Here is an 18,697-nt window from a genome sequence, read left to right as displayed (position 1 = left end):
TACAAAAGCAAACTGAGCCAGCCATCCTGGATGGATCACCATACGAAGTAATTTAGACATGAGGGTCACCAAATTGAACAACTGCTCTATCCCACTAACAGTAGCATTTTTGTTGAGTTCAGCTGACTGTAGGGAGCAGGAAAGTTCTGTCCCACTGATGAAAAATTTAGTGTCTGATCCAATCCATCCATTCCAAAAAGGTGTTCTGATAATTTTTAAAAAAACTATTAATGTTTGCATCTCACCTGGATCCATGCTGATCCTGAGAGAACTCCATGATATGTCCGGCAATCTCCCTCAGTTGCAGGTTTGGGTACCGGTTATTACGGAAGTCTTCCAGCAGCCTGCTGCGTCCAGAGGGCATGACGTCGGACATCCCGTAGCGTAAACGAGAGGAAGGGAACAGGGCACTGCTGGGGCTGAAAAGGCTGGAGGCGCTGCTCGCACTGCGGTACTTGGCTTCAGCCCCCGGGGCGGCAGAGATGTAGCGGCCGCTTCCGTTTGTGAGCCCTCCTGCGGGGAAGAGAAAGGTCAATTGGGAAGAGGTGAACACAAAGGAAAGCAGGCCAACAGGTAAGGTTCAAGGTGGGTCTGTCCCCTAGAGTAGCGATCCCCAACCTGTGGGCCGCGGACCACATGTGGTCCTTCAACTAATTGGAGGTGGGCCCCGAAGGACACCTTCTCCCCCGCCGGCCCTTTACTTCATCCCCTCCAGCCCTTTACAACACACTTCGTTGTTGTGGCGTGTCTGTATCTTATTTTGAAGGGATGTTTAAACACTACCATAGCGATCAGAGAGCGTTAGGGCAGTGGTTGAGAGTAGAGGAGTAAACTACCCCCCCCCACGGCCTCAGTAAAAGGTGTTGAGGGGTCCCCGGTGATAAAAAGGTTGGGGACCACTGCCCTAGAGCAGTGGTCCCCAACCCCCCGGTCCGGGGAATGGTACCGGTCCGTAGATTGGTTAATATCACGCCATAGCTCCTCGTCCTCCTCGCCAGCTGCTGCCTTGGGGGCTGCCCCTTGGCGTGGCACTGCACAGCTGCTGCTGGCAGCTCCTCCCCAGCGGGTGGTGGGAAGTCTGGGGCACCGGCGGGAAAGCAAGTGGAGCAGGGGCTCAGGCAGTGGCGACATCCCTCAGCAAAATACTACCCCCCCCCCCACCAGGCCTCAGTAAAATTGTCAAGCATTGACCGGTCCCCAGTGATAAAAAGGTTGGGGACCACTGCCCTAGAGGGTTGGTGGCAAAGTGGCTGGTGCGTCGAACTAGGACCTGGGATGACTGAGTTTGAAGCCATCCCCGACCATGGAATCCCACCAGGTGACCTTGAGACCATCACAATCCCTAACCTACCCTCATGACAATAGCTACCCATGTGAATCTGTTAGCCTGAAGCAACAGAATGAAGTTGGAGTCCACTGGCACTTTTAAGATGAACATTTCAATTCTGGTTACCAGCTTTTGTGTGTACGCATCTGAATAAGTGTATAATTGCATGCATGTGAAAGCTTCTCAGAATTCAAACTACCCTCACAAAGTTGCTGTGAAGGCTAAGTAGAGGAGGGAGCAACAATTTGAAAAGCCGTTTTGGGTTCTGCTTCAGGGAGAAAAGCAAGACATGGGCTTTGTAATAAGTGGGCTACAGCCAGCAACAATAAAGAAGAAGGGGAAGGGGAGGAGGAGGAATGGGGTTTTTATATGCTGCTTTTCTTTACCTGAAAGAGTCTCAAAGTGGCTTACAATCCCCTTCCCTTTCCTCTCCCTGCAACAGACACCCTGTGAGGTAGGCGAGGCTGAGAGAGCCCTGATATTACTGCTTGGTCAGAACAGCTTTATCAGTGCTGTGGCGAGCCCAAGGTCACCCAGCTGGCTGTATGTGGGGGAACACGGAAACAAACCGAGCTCTCCAGATTAGAATTGGGCACTCCTAACCACTATGCAAACAAATACAAAATCCGTTACAGTATTTACTCAAATGCAGGAGGCTTTCTTTCTTTCCAGGTATGCCACCCCCCCCCCCCTCAACAAAAAAACATCATACACTTGCGTACAAATTACTGTTATGCTCAATGAACTTTTTGCCTCTATCATGGGAAGGACTGTACCTTTTTGCATGTAGTATTAGATACAGAGACATCTTCTTTTCAAGTAAATGCAAAACTTAAGAACTCTGTTTTGTAAAATTAAATAGGGAAGATAACAGAAGGGACAGGAGACCAGTCAGCTAGGAACAGCTGCTATGATTTCCGGTGACTGTCCATCAAATCACCTTTTCCGCTAGTGAAAAGGGGAAGAAGCTCTCTGGTCACAAAAAAGCTATGCTGGAGATCATTTGACCTAAGTGGATGGAAGCTGTCAGAAGGCAGAGACTTGAGGAAAAAGCAGCTGGCTGGATCCAGCCCATATGAAGACACTGCAACATCAGCATTCAGGAGCCATACCTCGCGTTGCTAGAATGCAGAGCGCAAAATGCACCTGGTGCCACAGGTACATGACAGCCTGCGCTATGATAAGCTGGTGTTAAGGAGCCATAAGACTGCAGGAGGGTAACAAGCCTACCCTGTGGAAGGTGACCAGGCCCCACTGCATCCAAAACAAGTACTCTACGACATCGCTAGGATGCTTCTCCCAGGATCTCTCCAGAAGGAAGATGTGTGTGGGTTGTTTTATTTACATTCATTTACTATCTGTATATAGTTCACCTTTCTGATTGAGATTCAAGGCAGATTACACAATGAAAGTTGATGCAATCAGCTTACATCTGCCTGGTCTAAGCTGAAGGAACTCTTCCTTCAACCCAAAGGATAACCCATTGAGGTAGAGGGCATTGCTGGGGTTAACCCGATCAAAAGGGACAACACCCAAGGCTTTTTCGTCCTGCCATCTTCTACTGCCTGGTTCTGGAAGCACCAGCAGGCCATCACCTCTGCGACGGCAGAGACAGGCAAGCAGTTCATTCATTTCTCCACATTCTCACCCCATCCCCTAATCCCTTTTATGATCATCACGTCCCCCTGCAGCATGAACACACTCTCATTTGTTTGAAATATTTCTATCTCGTCCTTCTCAAAGGTTTAAGAGGCAGCTGAGAAAAATGGCACATTAAAGTCAGTGTCATCCACGACTAAGCATTCAGATTCCTGCCCTATTCCTCCCTTCTATAGTGGCTGGCCTTTGATGGGCTTGCACAGGCGGCTTTCTTGCCCCTTCGTATTGCCCAGGTAGCACAGAGAAGGAACTTTTCTTTCTTTTAAGTATCCTAATACCCCAGTTGCCCTGGAAAAAACACCCACACCCCACAGAGTCCCCAGGCATTTTAGCTGAAAGGCTTCCTTCCTTCCAGCTCAAAAGCAGGAGACGCAAACCGCATCCCTACCCAATTAGCAACAAGGAATGCAATAAGCAAAACAGTGCGGCACTTACCTGCAATCCTTCTTCAACAAGTGGTGTTCTGTGCAGGCACACGCGTGGGACCACACAGAAGCCACGGCGATGATGGACAAATGCAAAGGAGGTTGTTCCTTATACTGATTCAGAGCATGTGCAAGAAAAAAAAAACACCCCAAAAGGTTGAGGAGCAATCAGCTGCCTCACCTGGATGCGGAGCTAACACACTCCCAGCGTACGCAGTTCATTCCAGGATACAATAATTGCTGCGGTCCTTACCGAGGTTTAGGCTTGACGAGGATCCATGAGAAGATAAGGAGGGCGGGGGTGTCTGAGAATGGCCAGGCCCTTGGCTAGGCAAAGGCATCCCGACAGGCCCCGGGGAGGAGGAAAAGCCAAGGCCATTGTAAAAGCTGTGCCCGATCGGAGTCAAGTTGCTCGATGTCCTCTTATACAGTTCGCTGCTGCCCGTTAGGGAATCTCGGCGAGACCCGCTGCCTGTGCTGGAGTTTGCAACTGAAATGGGGGGAAAAGGAGGGTGGAAGGTAAATCTATCAGCGGCTGCTAGCCATGGTGGCTCCCAGAGCCAGGAAGCAACATCGGGGGAAGGCACTGGCCTCTATGTACTGTGGTTGGCCCTCCAGAGTAGGGGTAGTCAAACTGCTGGCAGGGGCTCATGGGAATTGTAGCCCATAGACATCTGGAGGACCTCAGTTTGACTACCCCTGCTCCAGTGGAAGCGGATGGCCACCGTGTGAGACAGGATGCTGGGCACGTTAGACTGCAGGTCTGATCCAGCAGGGCTTTATCTATGTTCTTAGGAGGTGGTAGAATGAGAAACAACATCGTTGGAGAATGGGAGACTCAGGAACAGGGATCGCATGGGCCCAGCATAACTCACAGGACAGGGGAACTGAGAGTTAATTGGAGCACGTTGCCAAAACCAGTTAGCAGAAGGTATGATTTATGTTTGGTTTTTGGGTTCAGGGTCTAACTCTGCATATCTAATAAATGCTAGCTGCTTATCCTGAGAGCAGGTGTAGCAATCTGGACAGGGGGAGGAGCTGTGATTCCCAGGAAGGGGCCAGTTCATAGATAGGCGGGGCCACCCCTGCAGTGGTCCGTGTCATCTTGACCCTCTCTGCTTCCACCTTGAGGTAGGGATGGGGACGGGGAGGCAATTTCACCATGTTGTTGATGTTTTCTATTGTGTTTTTATTGTCTGTTTTAGTGGGGTTTTATTGGGGTTTTTAGTCGACATCTGTAACCCGCCACAAGCCGGTTTCAGTTGTGGCGGGCAATAAATTTAATAACAACAACAACAACATTTCTTGCTGGGTGACTGATTTCTTTCAGCTCCTCTCCAAATGCAGAATATGAAGATAACAACACTGGCCTCTACCCCAGAAAGCTGTTGTTGTGAGGGGGACATAATAATAATCAATGGGAAGCCCTTGGACTATCAGATGTCCTGAACTGCTGCGCATGCGCGTTTGCGGCTGCGCATGGTGCAAACACGCATGCGCGGACCTACTGCGCATGTGCGTTTGAGCCGGCAGGCGTGCCTCCCCCCCCCCCCCTGCAAAAAGAAGCTTGCCGGGCCGCAAGCTAATCGGCCGCTTTGCCGGACGTTTTGCTTGCGGCCTGGGAAGTTTCTCACTACGGGGGGGGGGGGGGGGGGGCGGGGAGAGGGAGCCGTGGCCCGGTGGTTGGGGACCACTGAGATAGACTCTTCTTTTGGCACCCACAGCCTTTTTAAGTCTGCAGGCACATCTGGAATTCTTGACAAGACGTGGTGGCTCGCAGCAACAAAATGGCCGCTGCAAGAGGCGGAGCCGGCCACAAAATAATTGCTACAAGCTAACTTCAGGGACGCAGCGCAGAACCTTGTGCTGTGACGACAGTTGCCGCCGAAGCAACATGTAAAGGAAAAATCTGTACAACCGATCCCATCCCCAGTAGTTAATCAGACGTCTTTCTGGGTAAAACACTACTTGGCCCAGCCACTTCCTGGAAACACTTGGCGGGCACCCTCCCCCATTTCACCCAACTTACACACGGTCTCCCTCCCCAAAACTCCAGCTTGGCTGCCCTACCTGCCGTCCCAAAGCCGCCCAGCGCAGATCCCAGCGTAGCACCAAGTGAACTGCTGCTCCCAAAGCCGAGGGAAGTGTTGGTCGGCTGGGCAGAGCCCTGAGAGAAGAGCGAACTGCTCTGGGAATTGCTAGTGAGGGAGTTGTTGCCGTAGAAGGAGCTGGAGGCCAGGTTGCTGGTGGGCTGCTGCTGGGGCTGGGGCTGCTGAGTCCCCAGAGGGCGAAATGGGCCGTTGGTTGTTCCTGCTAGACCGCCAGCAGCACCGTTTGCTGAAGCAGCTGCAGCGGCAACGGCTGCAAGAAAGCAACAAACAAAAAACCCAGAAAACATAAAGGCAAGTTCAAGAGCGACCGAACACAAATGCAAGTCTGGCGCCCCTGTATACACTTTGGTACTATTGTCAGGGGTGGCCAATTGGCCATGCTAGCAAGGGCTCATGGTCATTGTAGACCTTGGACATCTAGCGAGCCACAGTTTGGCCACCCCTGCTCTATGTACTTTATAAATACCTTTTGTCTGACCAAGGCTGCATGATGAAGCCGGCCAGAGACAATCCCTATGAGACACCCAGATTGGTGTGCCCTTAATTTGGAGAACTCCTAGAGTGCTGCAAAGAATAAATATGCTGAATGCTCCCCCTTCTTAGGATCAATCCTAAAATGAAGGCTGATCTACTGCACTGTTGCAACCTCTAAAGAGGTAGAGCAGTGCAGCAGAAACAATAAAAAATTCCTGAGGATGCCTGCTGCACCACTGCAAGAGTCTGGACTTGGAAGAGATGACTGCGGTCGTTCCTTCAGATTTGTTCTCGGCCTCTGCTACTGGAATGTATGTTCCAGGTAGTGTGTACTTTGTGGCTATTTTTGCTGTTTACAATAACATTGTGCACCAAGGAAAACCAAAATTTGCCATTGTTTTAAAAATTCTTCCCCCCCAAACCACATTACTCTGTGATCTGAACAAATTGTCTCTGTGCTTTGCAGTTCCATTCCAAACCATAACCAATGATACACCATCATCTACAAAATCAGTTCACATTTTAAAAGCCATCTAAGCCGCCTAAACGCAGCACATAATACAGCACAACATGCCTTCAGTTCAGTATGTCTTAGATCAGGGGTAGTCAACCTGTGGTCCTCCAGATGTTCACGGACTACAATTCCCATGAGCCCCTGTCAGCAAATGCTGGCAGGGGCTCATGGGAATTGTAGTCTATAAACATCTGGAGAACCACAGGTTGACTACCCCTGTCTTCGATGACTCAAGGTACCTAAACGTCTGTTTTCAACCTCCCTGTCTATCGATTACATATGACCTTATGGTCCAGCATTAATGAATATAGAAAGCAACCCTCTGTATTTGCATGTATCGTGGAAACAGGGACATCCCCATACTCCCGGAGAAGCATTTCAGGGCTGCAGCAGGAAGTGGAGGCTGGGAAGGCTTGCTCCACAGATGGAAATACCTTCTATCCCCAGAAACCTACCAGTGGATCCAAACATTCTAGATTATGTAGTTCTGCCTGTCCAGTCAGTCCTTGCAGGACTCAGGGATATTACCCATCATGCACAGAAATACGATTACACAGAAATAAAAAGACTTGCCTGCTTGCGCTGCTGAGGAACTGATGATAACAGGAGCTGGGGCTACCAGTCGGACCGGGGCTCCCAGGCCGTTCCTAGCCCCTGTATTCACCACGAGAGCACCAGTTTGGTCATAGTAAGCGGCAGGAGCTAGCACTGGATAGCCTATGAAGACAGGCAAATAATAGAAAAGAGTACCAAAATGTAGACAATCTCACTTCCCTCTACTGCCCACAGCATTATAAACACACACAGCCGACAGGCACATTACTGGGTTCACGATCTTAAAAGAGTGACTGAAAATTAAATGATCAGCCCCTGATTTGTACAAGCTTTATGGCAGAGCAGGAATCTGAAACACAAACCCAGCTGCAGCAGTGAAAGCCCTTTATGCTTATAATGCCCTGGAAGAAACTATGATTATTTGCTGACTTTTTTAAAAAAAAGAGAAACTGTTTACTTCTAGCTGGATTATCGGTTACAAAGTAACATTTTGTTGTTGTGCGATACAGTTTTCTCAGAGGGAAGTAGCTAAAATGAGAAAACAATGCTGCCAAGTTGACAGATACTGCAAAGTGATGTATAAAATTGCATACGGCCTTTTTGCAACCAAGGAAGCCTATGGACCAGAATTTTGAATGTGTAAAGTGAGGGAGGCTGCTCAAGAATCAAGACATCGGTATTAACTTATTTAGAAAATGTCAATACGTTATATGCCTTGAGCTGTATGGGAGGGCGGTATAAAAATCTAAGAAATGGATGGATGGATATGGATGGATACATAAACAGATAAATTAGTCAATAAATAAAATAAAAATAAAATAAAGCCTCTCCAGAAACCTGCCTGAGGCAGGTTACAAGGTATAATGTAGAACACCATAATGAAAGCTGTTATCTATAAGAGACAAAATCCAGCATTAAAACCAGCCAGAGAAGAAAACATGGAGCTTCTTAAAATGCATCTCATAAAACCTGGCAGAAACAGACCATGGAGAAGAGCATAAACAAGAAGAGCAAGGTGATGCAAGAACAAGAAGAGCAACCCTTAATTAAAGCCTGGGTTAAAATGAAACAAATTAGCCTGGTGACCAAAGGAGAAGCTTCCACAGATACCTCTTTGAAACAGGAAGCGAAGAGCTACTCTTACTGCTGCCTGCCTCTGTGACTCTTAAGGGCACAGTTTCTGCTTCCTTTCCTGTCCTAAGTGGAGGTATGAAATGGCAGCAGCAAACCCAGCTATGTATGGATTGGGAATCCAAGCTAAAAAGTTTAATTACCCAGACATTTCCTAAGATACTGCTCTCCACCCCCACCCATGCTCTGAGAAGGACCCTAACTGGTTAACAAATCAACTTTTGGGTAACAATTCAATTTTTTCCAATGGGCATCATTTCCATACCAACAAAACCTCTGAGTGAGCAGAAAATCAGCTTGCCTAAACTGAGCACCAATTTAACATCTGCAGGGAACAGTTCATGTTGGCAGCAGAGGATGGGAGTACATGTAGAACAGTACCAACTAGATATCAGGAAACACATTTTTCACAGTCAGAGTAGTTTAGCAACGGAATAGGCTGCCTAAGAAGGTGGTGAACTCCCCCTTGCTGGTGGTCCTTAAGCAACAGCTTGGATGCTTTAGGTTGATCCTGCACTGAGTGAGGGTTGGACTAAATGGCATGTAGGGCTCCTTCTAACTCTATGATTCTAAATCTGCAAATCAAGAAAACAATCAAACGCTGCAACAGGGCACCTGATCTTCTAAGGAACTAAAGATACTCCTCTCATCTAATGAATTAAATTTGGGCTGGAATTTATTTTATTTATTTACAGCATGTTGCCTCTCCAGGAACCTGTCACCGGTGACTTAGAAAACTAAAAAACTGTAAACTGCTCCAAGATTGTACAGAAGAGGATACGGTATAAAAATATAAAGATTTTTTTAAAACATGATGGGGAAAAAGGGTATTAAATGAAATCTGGTTTTGAAAAAGTCCCAGCCCTACATAAAACCAACTTTATATCTATGCAGCCCCCAGCTGTGGATAGCTAAATCTGCAGATTGAGGCCAGAGTGGCATTAAACAGATTTTTCCCACAAACACGGGGGGGACACCCCATGTTTGAACAAATAAGTCAAAATGGGATTGCCCCCCAATGTTCCACATACACTCCCCCCCCCACTGAAGATCATAAAATATGTTTGAAATAATATGCTAAAATTATATTTAAAAGATCAACACTTTATTTAAAAGCCCATGTGAACAGGTATCTTTTGCACAGAGTCACTGCGACAAAGGATAGCAACAACAAGGTTACATGGGCCACCAACTGGGGCAGGATGAAGAAAGAAGACCCCCGCTGTGAGTGCCGGAGCAGGACCTCCTACCTGGCATGCCTGCTGCCAGTCCTTGTCCAAAAGCAAGCGCAGAGTTCACTGCTGCTGCAGCCACCAGAGGATCAGTTTGCTGGCCCTGTTGGTTCTGGTTTGGTGTCAATGGCCGTTGGCTTGCACCTCCGCGAAGAACCTTGGACACATGACACATAATTGGGTTAGCCACAGAACGGGGGGGGGGGGGGGGTTTGCATGTCCACAAACATGATTTCAAGGCACAATTTTAATTCTTAGGTGAAGTAGCAAGAGTCTTCTCCACAAAAGGCCTACGTACTCAAAAAGCCCTTGCACCACAAGGAGGAAACTTCTTTTACAGTCATACCAGGCTGGGCAAGGAGGAAGAGACATTACCCCATCCGCTGCTCATTTCCCATGAAACCACCCCAGAGACATAAAGGGCACATTTAGGAAGTGGAAAGTAGCTTCCCAGGTAACTAGAAACAATGCCATGAGAAGCTCAAATCTCACCAGAGTGTTCCACCAGGCTGGGGCCAGAGCTGAAAATGCCCTGGTTAAGGTCACTTGATCTTAATCTCCTTTGGGGGAGAGGCAGTCACACATAAGGGAGGAGGCAGTCACACAGATATGAAGGTCCCAGGTGGCTCAGAGCTTTAAAAGTAATAACCAAAACTTTGGACCTAATTTGGTCTTCAATCTGAAGTCAGTGCTGCTGGAAGAGCACAGGACAAATATGTGTTCTCCACTAGGTCCCGGTAAGAATCCACACCGCTGCACTCTGGGACAGTTAAAACTCCCAGGGCAGCTTCAAGGGCAGCCATGCATAGAGCGAGTTACAGTAGTCCATCCTGGAGGTGACCACTGTGTGAATCATTGTGGCTAAGTCAGGTGCAGACAGGTAAGGTATTGGCCATGGGGTTGGACGAGATGACCCTTGAGGTCCCTTTTCTGCTCCATGTTTCTGTTTCCACCCTTTCTGCTGAACAGACTGTTTTCATGTACCAGAACTGCGCAATGATTTTGCAACAGCTAGGGAACTGACCCCCTTTGGCATAAGCTGTCACCTATTTCCAAAACAACCTGCTCGACTACCTTGTATGTATCAGACTGAAGAGTCTGCACAAGCTTCAGGCACAGGATAAAACCGGCGGCTGCCAGCAAGGTCCAGCTCAGCACATTTGAGTACAAAGCAAAAGTCTCATTACTGAACTACGTTCTCAGTGAGGGCAAGAGTGTCATCACTGCTAGACCTTGGAGGACAACAGAAGCCACCTAAAGGAAGGAGCCAAACTGCTTCACTGGGCAACCGCAAGAATCATTTGCTATTCCAATTCACCTGCAATTACTTAAAACACCTGTAAAAGCATGGCTAGTTCCAAGGATATGCAGACTGCTGTCAGATTCTGCCTTCTGGGTGGCTGGAACGTGGGGAGGGCGCACCCACCAGCACCTCCTTGATGCAGGCAAGCCCAGGCTATGCCTCAGAATAGGACAGGAGGGTAGTTCACTGACCCCCCTGGACCTGCTCTTTCCAGCTGCAAGAGCATGGCTTGGCCTTCGTTCCAGCCCTCCTGCTGCAAGAGCATGGCTTGGCCTTCGTTCCGGCCCCCGACCCCCTGCTTAGGTTGCCTGACTCAGCACGGCCTAGATATGGCCGTCCATTTCTGCAGTCCCCTCTGACCATCCTGGATTTCCCCCTGCAGCAGGTAAGGGCAGAGACGGGGCTACCACCTCTGGACACCTGTCTCCCCAAAGGTGCAAAACTGCGACGTAATAAGGTCATACCAACATGCGTTCAGCTCAATTTTATCTTATCCGACTAGCAGCAGCTTTCCGGGTCTCAGCCTTCCCCCACTCTCTGCTTCCGGAAGTATTTTTAACCAGAGAGCCCAAGGTTTGAACCTTGGTGAGCTCTACGGCTGAGCCACAAAAAGGCTGCTCTCCCGGCGACTGTCCCGAACACTTGCCACCTCTCACCTGCTGCTGTCCCTGCTGTCCCTGCTGAGTGGTCTGCTGATTGGATGAGTTGCTGGCGGCAGCCGCGGCAGCCGCTTGCTGCTGGAAAAGACTGGCGGGATAGACTCCCCAGGGGGCGACTCCGTAGTACTGATGAGGGACGACGGCAGGCCCTAAAATGGCGACAGACAGCTGTGGTTAGAAGGGTGCTGGCTGCACAAGGGTCTCTGTCCTGAACACCTACCTTGAGCATCTCACCATGCTTCCATTGACAGACGGGGAGGGCTGGGCAGCGCTGGGGCCCGATGCTTTGCTTTTTGCCGCCAAGTTGCAGCCAACCCGTGGTGATCTGGCACGGGGCCTTCAAGGCGAGAAGCGATCTGCCCTGCAGAGCAATCCCAGACTGCCTCGGTAGTCTCCCATCCAAGTAGCGACCAGGGCTGACCCTACTTCGTTTCTGAGATCCGACGAGATCGGCCTGGACCTTCTAGATCGGGGTCGTGCATTTAGTGCTTTCTTTTTAAACTCCAAGGCTCCACGGGTAGCGTAAAACCTCGACTTAAATGTGCAAGTCACACTATTTGTCATGCCTCTTTGTTGAAGGCAGTACAAATGGGACAGGCGATTTCAAATAGTCCTCTTCTCTGAGCCCTTCAAATTACGTTTCAAAAAAACCCCACCTTGATGTTAATCAAGCCACCGTGGCCGGTGATTGGGTAAATAAAAGGGTGATTAGACTTTCAGATTAGACTTTCACAGTCTAATGAAGGCGAGTGTGTTTTAGCCATTGAACAGAAGGCAGAGTTAATGTTCGCTTAAACAAAGTGAAAAATGTGTTCTGAATCTGGTAGCAAATTCAATAATTGCTAAAGAGGACATGGTTAATTATATACGGTGCAGGGAGCAATGGCAATCCGGGGGGAGGAGGGGAGATCCGGAAAGGCCCCGTCTGTCCTTGCTTTTCTTTGGTCTGCCGAAACTCAAAGGACATCCTTGATCTCACCACATATAGAAGGGTGTGGACTAACCTGCCTCTAGCCGAGAAGAAAGTCAAGGAACATATTTTTTAATAAATAAAAAAGTAAAGATTGAGGTCGAGTCACAACCAGCTCATGGCAACCCCATGGAGGTCTAACTTGCAGGGTTTTCAAGGCAAGAGACCAGCCGAGGGGGGGGGGGTTGCCACTGCCTACCTCTGTATGGCAGCCGTCTTTCTCTGTGGTCTCCTCCCTAATTTTGATTCTGCTTAGCTTCTGAGCACTGACAAGCTAGGCGGGGCTACCAGGGCTGCAACGTTTTAATAAATCCATAAATAGAAATAACTTCGTGAATCTCAGGATAGATTCAAATGGGTAAGTTAGTCTGAAGTAGCACAATAAAATCAGAGTCCAGTCGCACCTTTAAGACCAACAAAGATTTGCTTGCACTCGAAAGCTCACGCCTTGAATAAATCTTTGTTGGTCTTAAAGGTGCGACTGGACTCTGGATTTTATTGTGAATCTCAGAGTTGAGCAGGGGGTTTAACTCGGGCCTGCAACAGTCACATCAGTCTTATATTACACTCCCCTGGCTGCTTTCAAGAAAGCCACCGAAATCTCTTTCTGCAGAAAAACTCCACCGAAATCTCTTATTTTTAAAAAAGGAAAGGCTGTTCAAGCAACACTTTTTTGAGTGCTTTTGTATGGCCACCCTTGAAAGACCTGGTTGAACCAGCTAAAGATAAAAAGTACAGCCATTAAACGGCCAATTTGATAACAATCAGCAAAAAAAAGCAATAAAAAACATTAATGTACCCAGCAACAAAGCTGTCTGAAGTTTAGCAGTTAAAGAAAGAGAAGTCATAAGAGACACAAGAGCATGAAACAAATCTGAGCAATGGGTCAGTAAACAACAGCAGCGTAACATAAAGACAAAGAGCTGTTTTTTATAACCCGCTTCTCACTACTCAAAGGAATCCTAAAGCGGCTTTCACGCAACCTTCCCTCCCTGTCCCCACAACAGACACCCTGTGAGGTAGGTAGGGAAGAACCGAAGACAATTTTAACAGGACTGTGGCTAACCCAGCTGACTGCAGGTGGAGGAGCAGGGAAAACCCAGCTCTCCAGATTAGAGGTCGCCACTCTTAACCATCACACCAAGCTGGTTCTTTAAATGGAAGAGACTTGGGGGAAGACATTCCGGAGATGGGGTGCCACCACCAAGAAAGTCCTTCCAAAAATTATCTTCCATGAACAGCTAACAAACTGGGGGCCCAAGCCCCATTATCACCTGGAATGTAGTTAAGGGACAGCAGCTTGTAGAACAGCAGACCCTGTAGCTGTGCCCACAAGGCCTTGCCGGGCAATTACTAGCAAGACGCTGTTCTTGTGCTACCAGAACAGTCTCACTGTCCCTTCCACACAGCTCCAGGAGCATTTGTACATAAGAACCACTGGCAAGAGAGGGGGAGGAGAGAGGACCACAGATGCCACCGCAAGCAGAATATTAAAAATGCCTTTCTTAAGTGGTCTATTCAAAACAGCAAGGAGTTCTGCACCTGTGTCCGGCTCAGTGCAGATGAGTACTCACAAAAGTTCTCATTATTGAATAAGATTCTCAGTGAGGGCAAGTGCATCATCACTGCCGGACACCTCTGAGTTAAAGTTCAGCCATTGTGGGATGAGTGAAGGTCATGCCCCTCGACCCCTGCAACAAAAAAAACACTCTTTGCTCTCAGTGGTTGCACAGTGGACATATGATTAAGATTGTTGGCCTATCTCATGTAATTTAAAGGAGGCAAACTTCGCTATAGCATCATAGGATGGATAAGCCAGTGTGGTGGAGTGCGTAATGGTTAAGAGTGCCAGGCCAGGACTGGAAAGACCAGGTTCAAATGCCCATTCTGCCAAGGAACCCTGCTGAACGACCCTGGACTACTCAACCTAACCCACCTTATAGGGCTGTTGTGAAAGCTAAAGGGAGGCAAGGAGAACAACGTGAGCTCCTCTGGGCTCCCACTGAGGAGAACGGTAGGTTCAAAATGAAATAAATAAACCACGTGGATCGAAGCAGATGCAAGACTGGAAGACTGCCTTGGCAGTGGGGGGGAAACCCCAACCATGTCAGAGGAGTGGGCCTACACTCCCCTTCCCATCCCTTCCTCTCTGCAGCCCAACTCCTTTTGCCTGCTTGCAAGTAAGAATCCTGCTGGCACAGACATTCGTTAATAGGAACTGGAGGCCACCTTCCAAAGAATGGTTAGCTTTAACTGCAGTTAACCCTGGGGCCTATGGGAGCACAGACCCATGGATAAAGCCTGGAGAGAGAATTCACAGAAAGGGGGAGGAACTTATCCAGTCTATTGCCCCAGCACCTCTTTCTTAGCTGCAGTCACAGTGGACACTGCATAGGCTCTTGGATAACTAATTAATAACATATGCCCCAACTGGTCAACGCCTTGGCAATGTACTGTGCGGAAATCTATCAGGCTAATTATGCAAGACCATGTTCACCGAGAAGATATATACACCTATAATCTCTCTTTAGTCAAAGCTGCATATCTGTCAATACTCTGGCAACTCATCTAAGATTTCATTTTGAAAGAGGATACTTCCTCCTGGGGGGGAAAAAAGGCAAGTTAAGTGCAGAGAGGCCCAATTGCCAAAGTCCAACGCACTGTAAATGTACAGCATCAAGCAGCTGTATTTCAGCTGGGAGGGAAAGGCAGCAGGGGATGGGGCCAATCTCGTCAAATCTCAGAAGCCAAACAGGGTCAGCATTTGGAAGGGAAACGGCCAAAGGCTCTGCAGAGGAAGGCAACGGAAAATCGCCTCCTTTTTTGGGTTCACCGTAAGTCGGCTGCAACTCAATGGCACTCCGCCCCCACACACCCTTCAGCTGCTGAGGTTGTGAGGCTTAAGCAACATGAGAGCGGCACTGCTTGTATGTCTTGTTTGTGGTCTGGTACACAGGGTCACTTTGGGCAGCGCCTGAGTTCAGGTGTGTTGCATCCAAGCCACAACCTGGCCGTTCAGAATGCACCAAAGGCTCAACCCTCACCTCAAGCCCATGGGCTCCCGCTGCTCTCTCCAGGCCCACAGGGACCTCAGTGTCAGTCTGTTTACGATCCATTGACCAGAGTTTACCATTGCAACCACATTGAGCCAAACCACGGTTTACTGCAAACCGCAGCCAACCTTTCGGAGCAGAAAACCATTACCAACCTGCAGCTTCCGATTCTGGTGCAGAGTCAAGCTAGGATCAGGAAGTTTCAGATAGTGAGAGATGGCGGGGGTGAGGTGCAGCAGCACGCAAACCTTCTCCTGAGTTTGCCTGCTATGTATTTATGAACAGCGTTCAACACAACATGGCAGCTGTCTTCTTCAATGCGGTGTTAACCATTTTATCGCAATCGCCGCGGGCGATTTCAAACCCACCACCGCGGGCCAAACATCTCACCTAGTGTTGCCGCCGCCGCCAGGCCTGCCGCGTAAGGATCCGTCCCGGGTGGAGCAGCGCTGATGATGTATGGGTTGGGCACAAAGGCAGCAGGAGCTAAACCTGCTGAAAACATACCTGTCAGTAAAAACAAACTTGACTAGAACTGCAAGCCCCTATCAAGATGTTTATTTTGCTCAGCAGCCAAGGTGACTGTTTAGGACAGATCCCAGCCAGGGGGTTCAAAGGGGCAGAGCTGGAACAAGGGCTAATTGAGGAGAAGGTAAAATGTTGCATTCTCCATATACAGCTCTTGGAACTCAGAGACTTGGAGAGTTCCAGCTGCAAATCATGTCCCCTGACCCTCTTTTTAAGCACAGCAAGCTAACTGGGGATTTATTCTTTTTGCAGAAAACCACAGTGTGCTGTTGACTTCAAAAAGAATGTGGACAAAATTGAGAAGGTTTAGAAGAAAAAGAAGAAGAGTTGGTTCTTATATGCCGCTTTTCCCTACCCGAAGGAGGCTCAAAGCGGCTTACAGTGGCCTTCCCATTCCTCTCCCCACAACAGACACCCTGTGGGGTGGGTGAGGCTGAGAGAGTGCTGATATCACTGCATGGTCAGAACAGTTTTATCAGTGCCGTGGCGAGCCCAAGGTCACCCAGCTGGTTGCATGTGGGGGAGCACAGAATCGAACCTGGCATGCCAGATTAGAAGTCCACACTCCTAACCGCTACACCAAACTGGCTCTAGAGGGGAGCAATGAGAATGATCCAGGGCCTGAGGACCAAGCCCAATGAGGAAAGGCTGAGGGACTAGGGAATGTTCAGCTTAGAGAAGAGGAAGTTGAGAGGGGATGTGATTGCTGTCTTTATGTTTGTGAAAGGTTGTCACTTAAGAGGAGGGCAGGAAGCAGTTCCTGTTGGCAGCAGAGGAGAGGAACCACATTACCACGTGTATCGGCTAGATATCAGGAAAAAAACATTTCAAGAGTAGTCCAGCAATAGAATCAGCTGCCTAAGGAGGTGGTGAGCTCCCCTTTACTAGCAGTCTTCAAGCACAAGCTGAACAGATACTTATCCTGGATGCTTTAGGCTGATCCTGCATTGAGAAAGGGGTTGGACTAGATGGCCTATATGGCCCCTTCCAACTCTGTGATCCTATGATTCTATGATTAACCAAACCAGCAAGCCAGGATCAATGTCTGCACTGCCAGCCAGAATCAAATCCCCGTTTCCAATTCTGGGTTGCAGAAAAGGGCACATAATTTTTAGCTTGCCAGTTTGAATGCTAACCGCAAAATATGGTTTGTCACAGACTCAGAACTACCTAGTTATTCAGCCAGGAGAGGGAGGCATGGAGGGGGAGACGGGAATGCACTTAAGTCCAAGGATCGCCCACATTTGTTCACACAGAAACAAAGTAATGTACCCTATAATCTGTGATAGTATTTTTATGTTAATTCTAGGATACCATCAAACTCTAAAAGGCTAAAAGCTTTCAAGGTCAACGGAAAATCAGCTATGACAATCAAAGGCGGGGGGGGGGGGCGTAAAAAATGATTTTCCTTTGTCGTTCTGAGCCTTTCCTTAAAACAATTCAGAAACAATGCTAAGGTGACACCAGTTGTATTTAAGTAAAGTCCGGTAAGAGACAAAAGGGAAGCAGAGACTGTGGCTGAGGCCCATTCTGCACATGTTGCATCACGCACTTTCAATCGGCTTTTGCAGCTGGATTTCACGTGCAGAATTAGAAAATCTTCTCAAGTGTACCAAAAGTACGTTATCCAACATGTGCAAAATGGGCCTGAGACACAAACTGGGGGGGAAGCAAAAGACCATGATGTATGCTGCTTGGATGGTGCATGTTCTGCTTCACAAAGACAAGCTGCAGTGGACAAGGAATCCTGCCCCTCCACCCCCTGCAAAGGGAAAGGAAGACCCCTGCAGTGAACTGCTCCAAGGAAGTCTGAAGCTAACACCCGAGACATGTACAGTTCTCTCAGGCATTCACACTTCCTTTCTTTGGATCCCAGCTTACAACACAGTGACACGGAGAGACGAAGGTTAAGCAGCTTCCATGGAATCATGAAAGTGACTTATACGGAACCAGATCGCTAGTCCATAGAGAACGGTATTGGTCTCTTCTGACTGGTGGCTGCTCTTCCGGCTGGTCCTTTTAACTGGAGATGTTTGGGGATGGAACATGGATCCAAGCCAAGCAGGTGCACTACCACAGCCCTCCCGCTAACAAAAACCTCACTCAGAATTGTACAAAAGTCCTATTGCTTCCCATTTTTTAAAAAAGAGAACATTATGTCTTAGGGGTAAAGCAGTAAACTGCCTTTACATTCAACAAATTTGGTTGCAAGCAATAAATAAAGATTTATCTAATACACCTGTTTTGCATTCCAACCAGCGGGCTTGGGTTATGTGTCCCTTTCTTTGTTTTTACCAAAGACCCTTAAACCAATTAAGTAGATACATCACCACCCTTTTAGAGCTTGGATGCTACTGAGGGAGCTACAGAAACACAGAATTGTTTGGGCCCACCTTCGTTGGGAATAGCAGAAAAGGAACATCAGCACGGCTGGACAACCGTGATGCAAGAACATCAAGAGAAAAGCTATGGATCTAAATCTTGGTGTTTGTTCCACTAACAGCAGTGTCTTTTTCCAGCACATAGCGCCTTCCTCTGATGCAAAAGACCCATGCGCTCCAGAAAAGTACTACTGTTACTGGACCAAATCTGAAAATCCAACCCTAAGCCTTTCTTAGAAACAAAAGCCTAATAGAAGTCCCCTACAGGGGGAGGTGCTAATTTAGGTATGTGCTTTTCTGTTGTTTTCAACAGCCAAGAGTGGCCAAATTGCAGCCCTCCAGTTGTCCATGCAGTACAATTACTATGAGCCCCTG

At 48.3% G+C, this 18,697-nt stretch overlaps 1 protein-coding gene and 2 non-coding genes across 13 annotated transcripts in view; all 3 read right to left on the bottom strand.

The window, feature by feature from the left end:
• Positions 1-18,697, bottom strand: part of PUM1 (pumilio RNA binding family member 1) — a 90,261-nt gene that overhangs the window by 18,529 nt on the left and 53,035 nt on the right. For 7 of the 11 annotated variants that reach the window (XM_077337154.1, XM_077337155.1, XM_077337157.1 and 4 more), the window contains exons 9-15: positions 15,804-15,920; positions 11,388-11,539; positions 9,447-9,585; positions 7,084-7,227; positions 5,482-5,772; positions 3,665-3,901; positions 246-513 (exon numbers count right to left, since the gene is read on the bottom strand). In XM_077337154.1, the coding sequence (XP_077193269.1) occupies positions 246-513; positions 3,665-3,901; positions 5,482-5,772; positions 7,084-7,227; positions 9,447-9,585; positions 11,388-11,539; positions 15,804-15,920 (1,348 nt within the window). The remainder of the gene's footprint in view (positions 1-245; positions 514-3,664; positions 3,902-5,481; positions 5,773-7,083; positions 7,228-9,446; positions 9,586-11,387; positions 11,540-15,803; positions 15,921-18,697) is intronic. The other 4 variants (XM_077337151.1, XM_077337153.1, XM_077337152.1 and 1 more) reach the window with 2 other exon arrangements.
• LOC143839206 (small nucleolar RNA SNORD103/SNORD85) lies at positions 10,574-10,659 on the bottom strand. Its single transcript, XR_013231661.1, has one exon. It is a non-coding gene; the product is annotated as a small nucleolar RNA SNORD103/SNORD85 (small nucleolar RNA).
• LOC143839207 (small nucleolar RNA SNORD103/SNORD85) lies at positions 13,908-13,993 on the bottom strand. Its single transcript, XR_013231662.1, has one exon. It is a non-coding gene; the product is annotated as a small nucleolar RNA SNORD103/SNORD85 (small nucleolar RNA).

The sequence above is a fragment of the Paroedura picta genome, chromosome 5 (genome assembly GCF_049243985.1).
Source record: "Paroedura picta isolate Pp20150507F chromosome 5, Ppicta_v3.0, whole genome shotgun sequence".
NCBI lineage: Eukaryota > Metazoa > Chordata > Lepidosauria > Squamata > Gekkonidae > Paroedura > Paroedura picta.
Note: the sequence above shows the minus strand (reverse complement) of the source record. Positions and strands in the feature narration are given on the sequence as shown.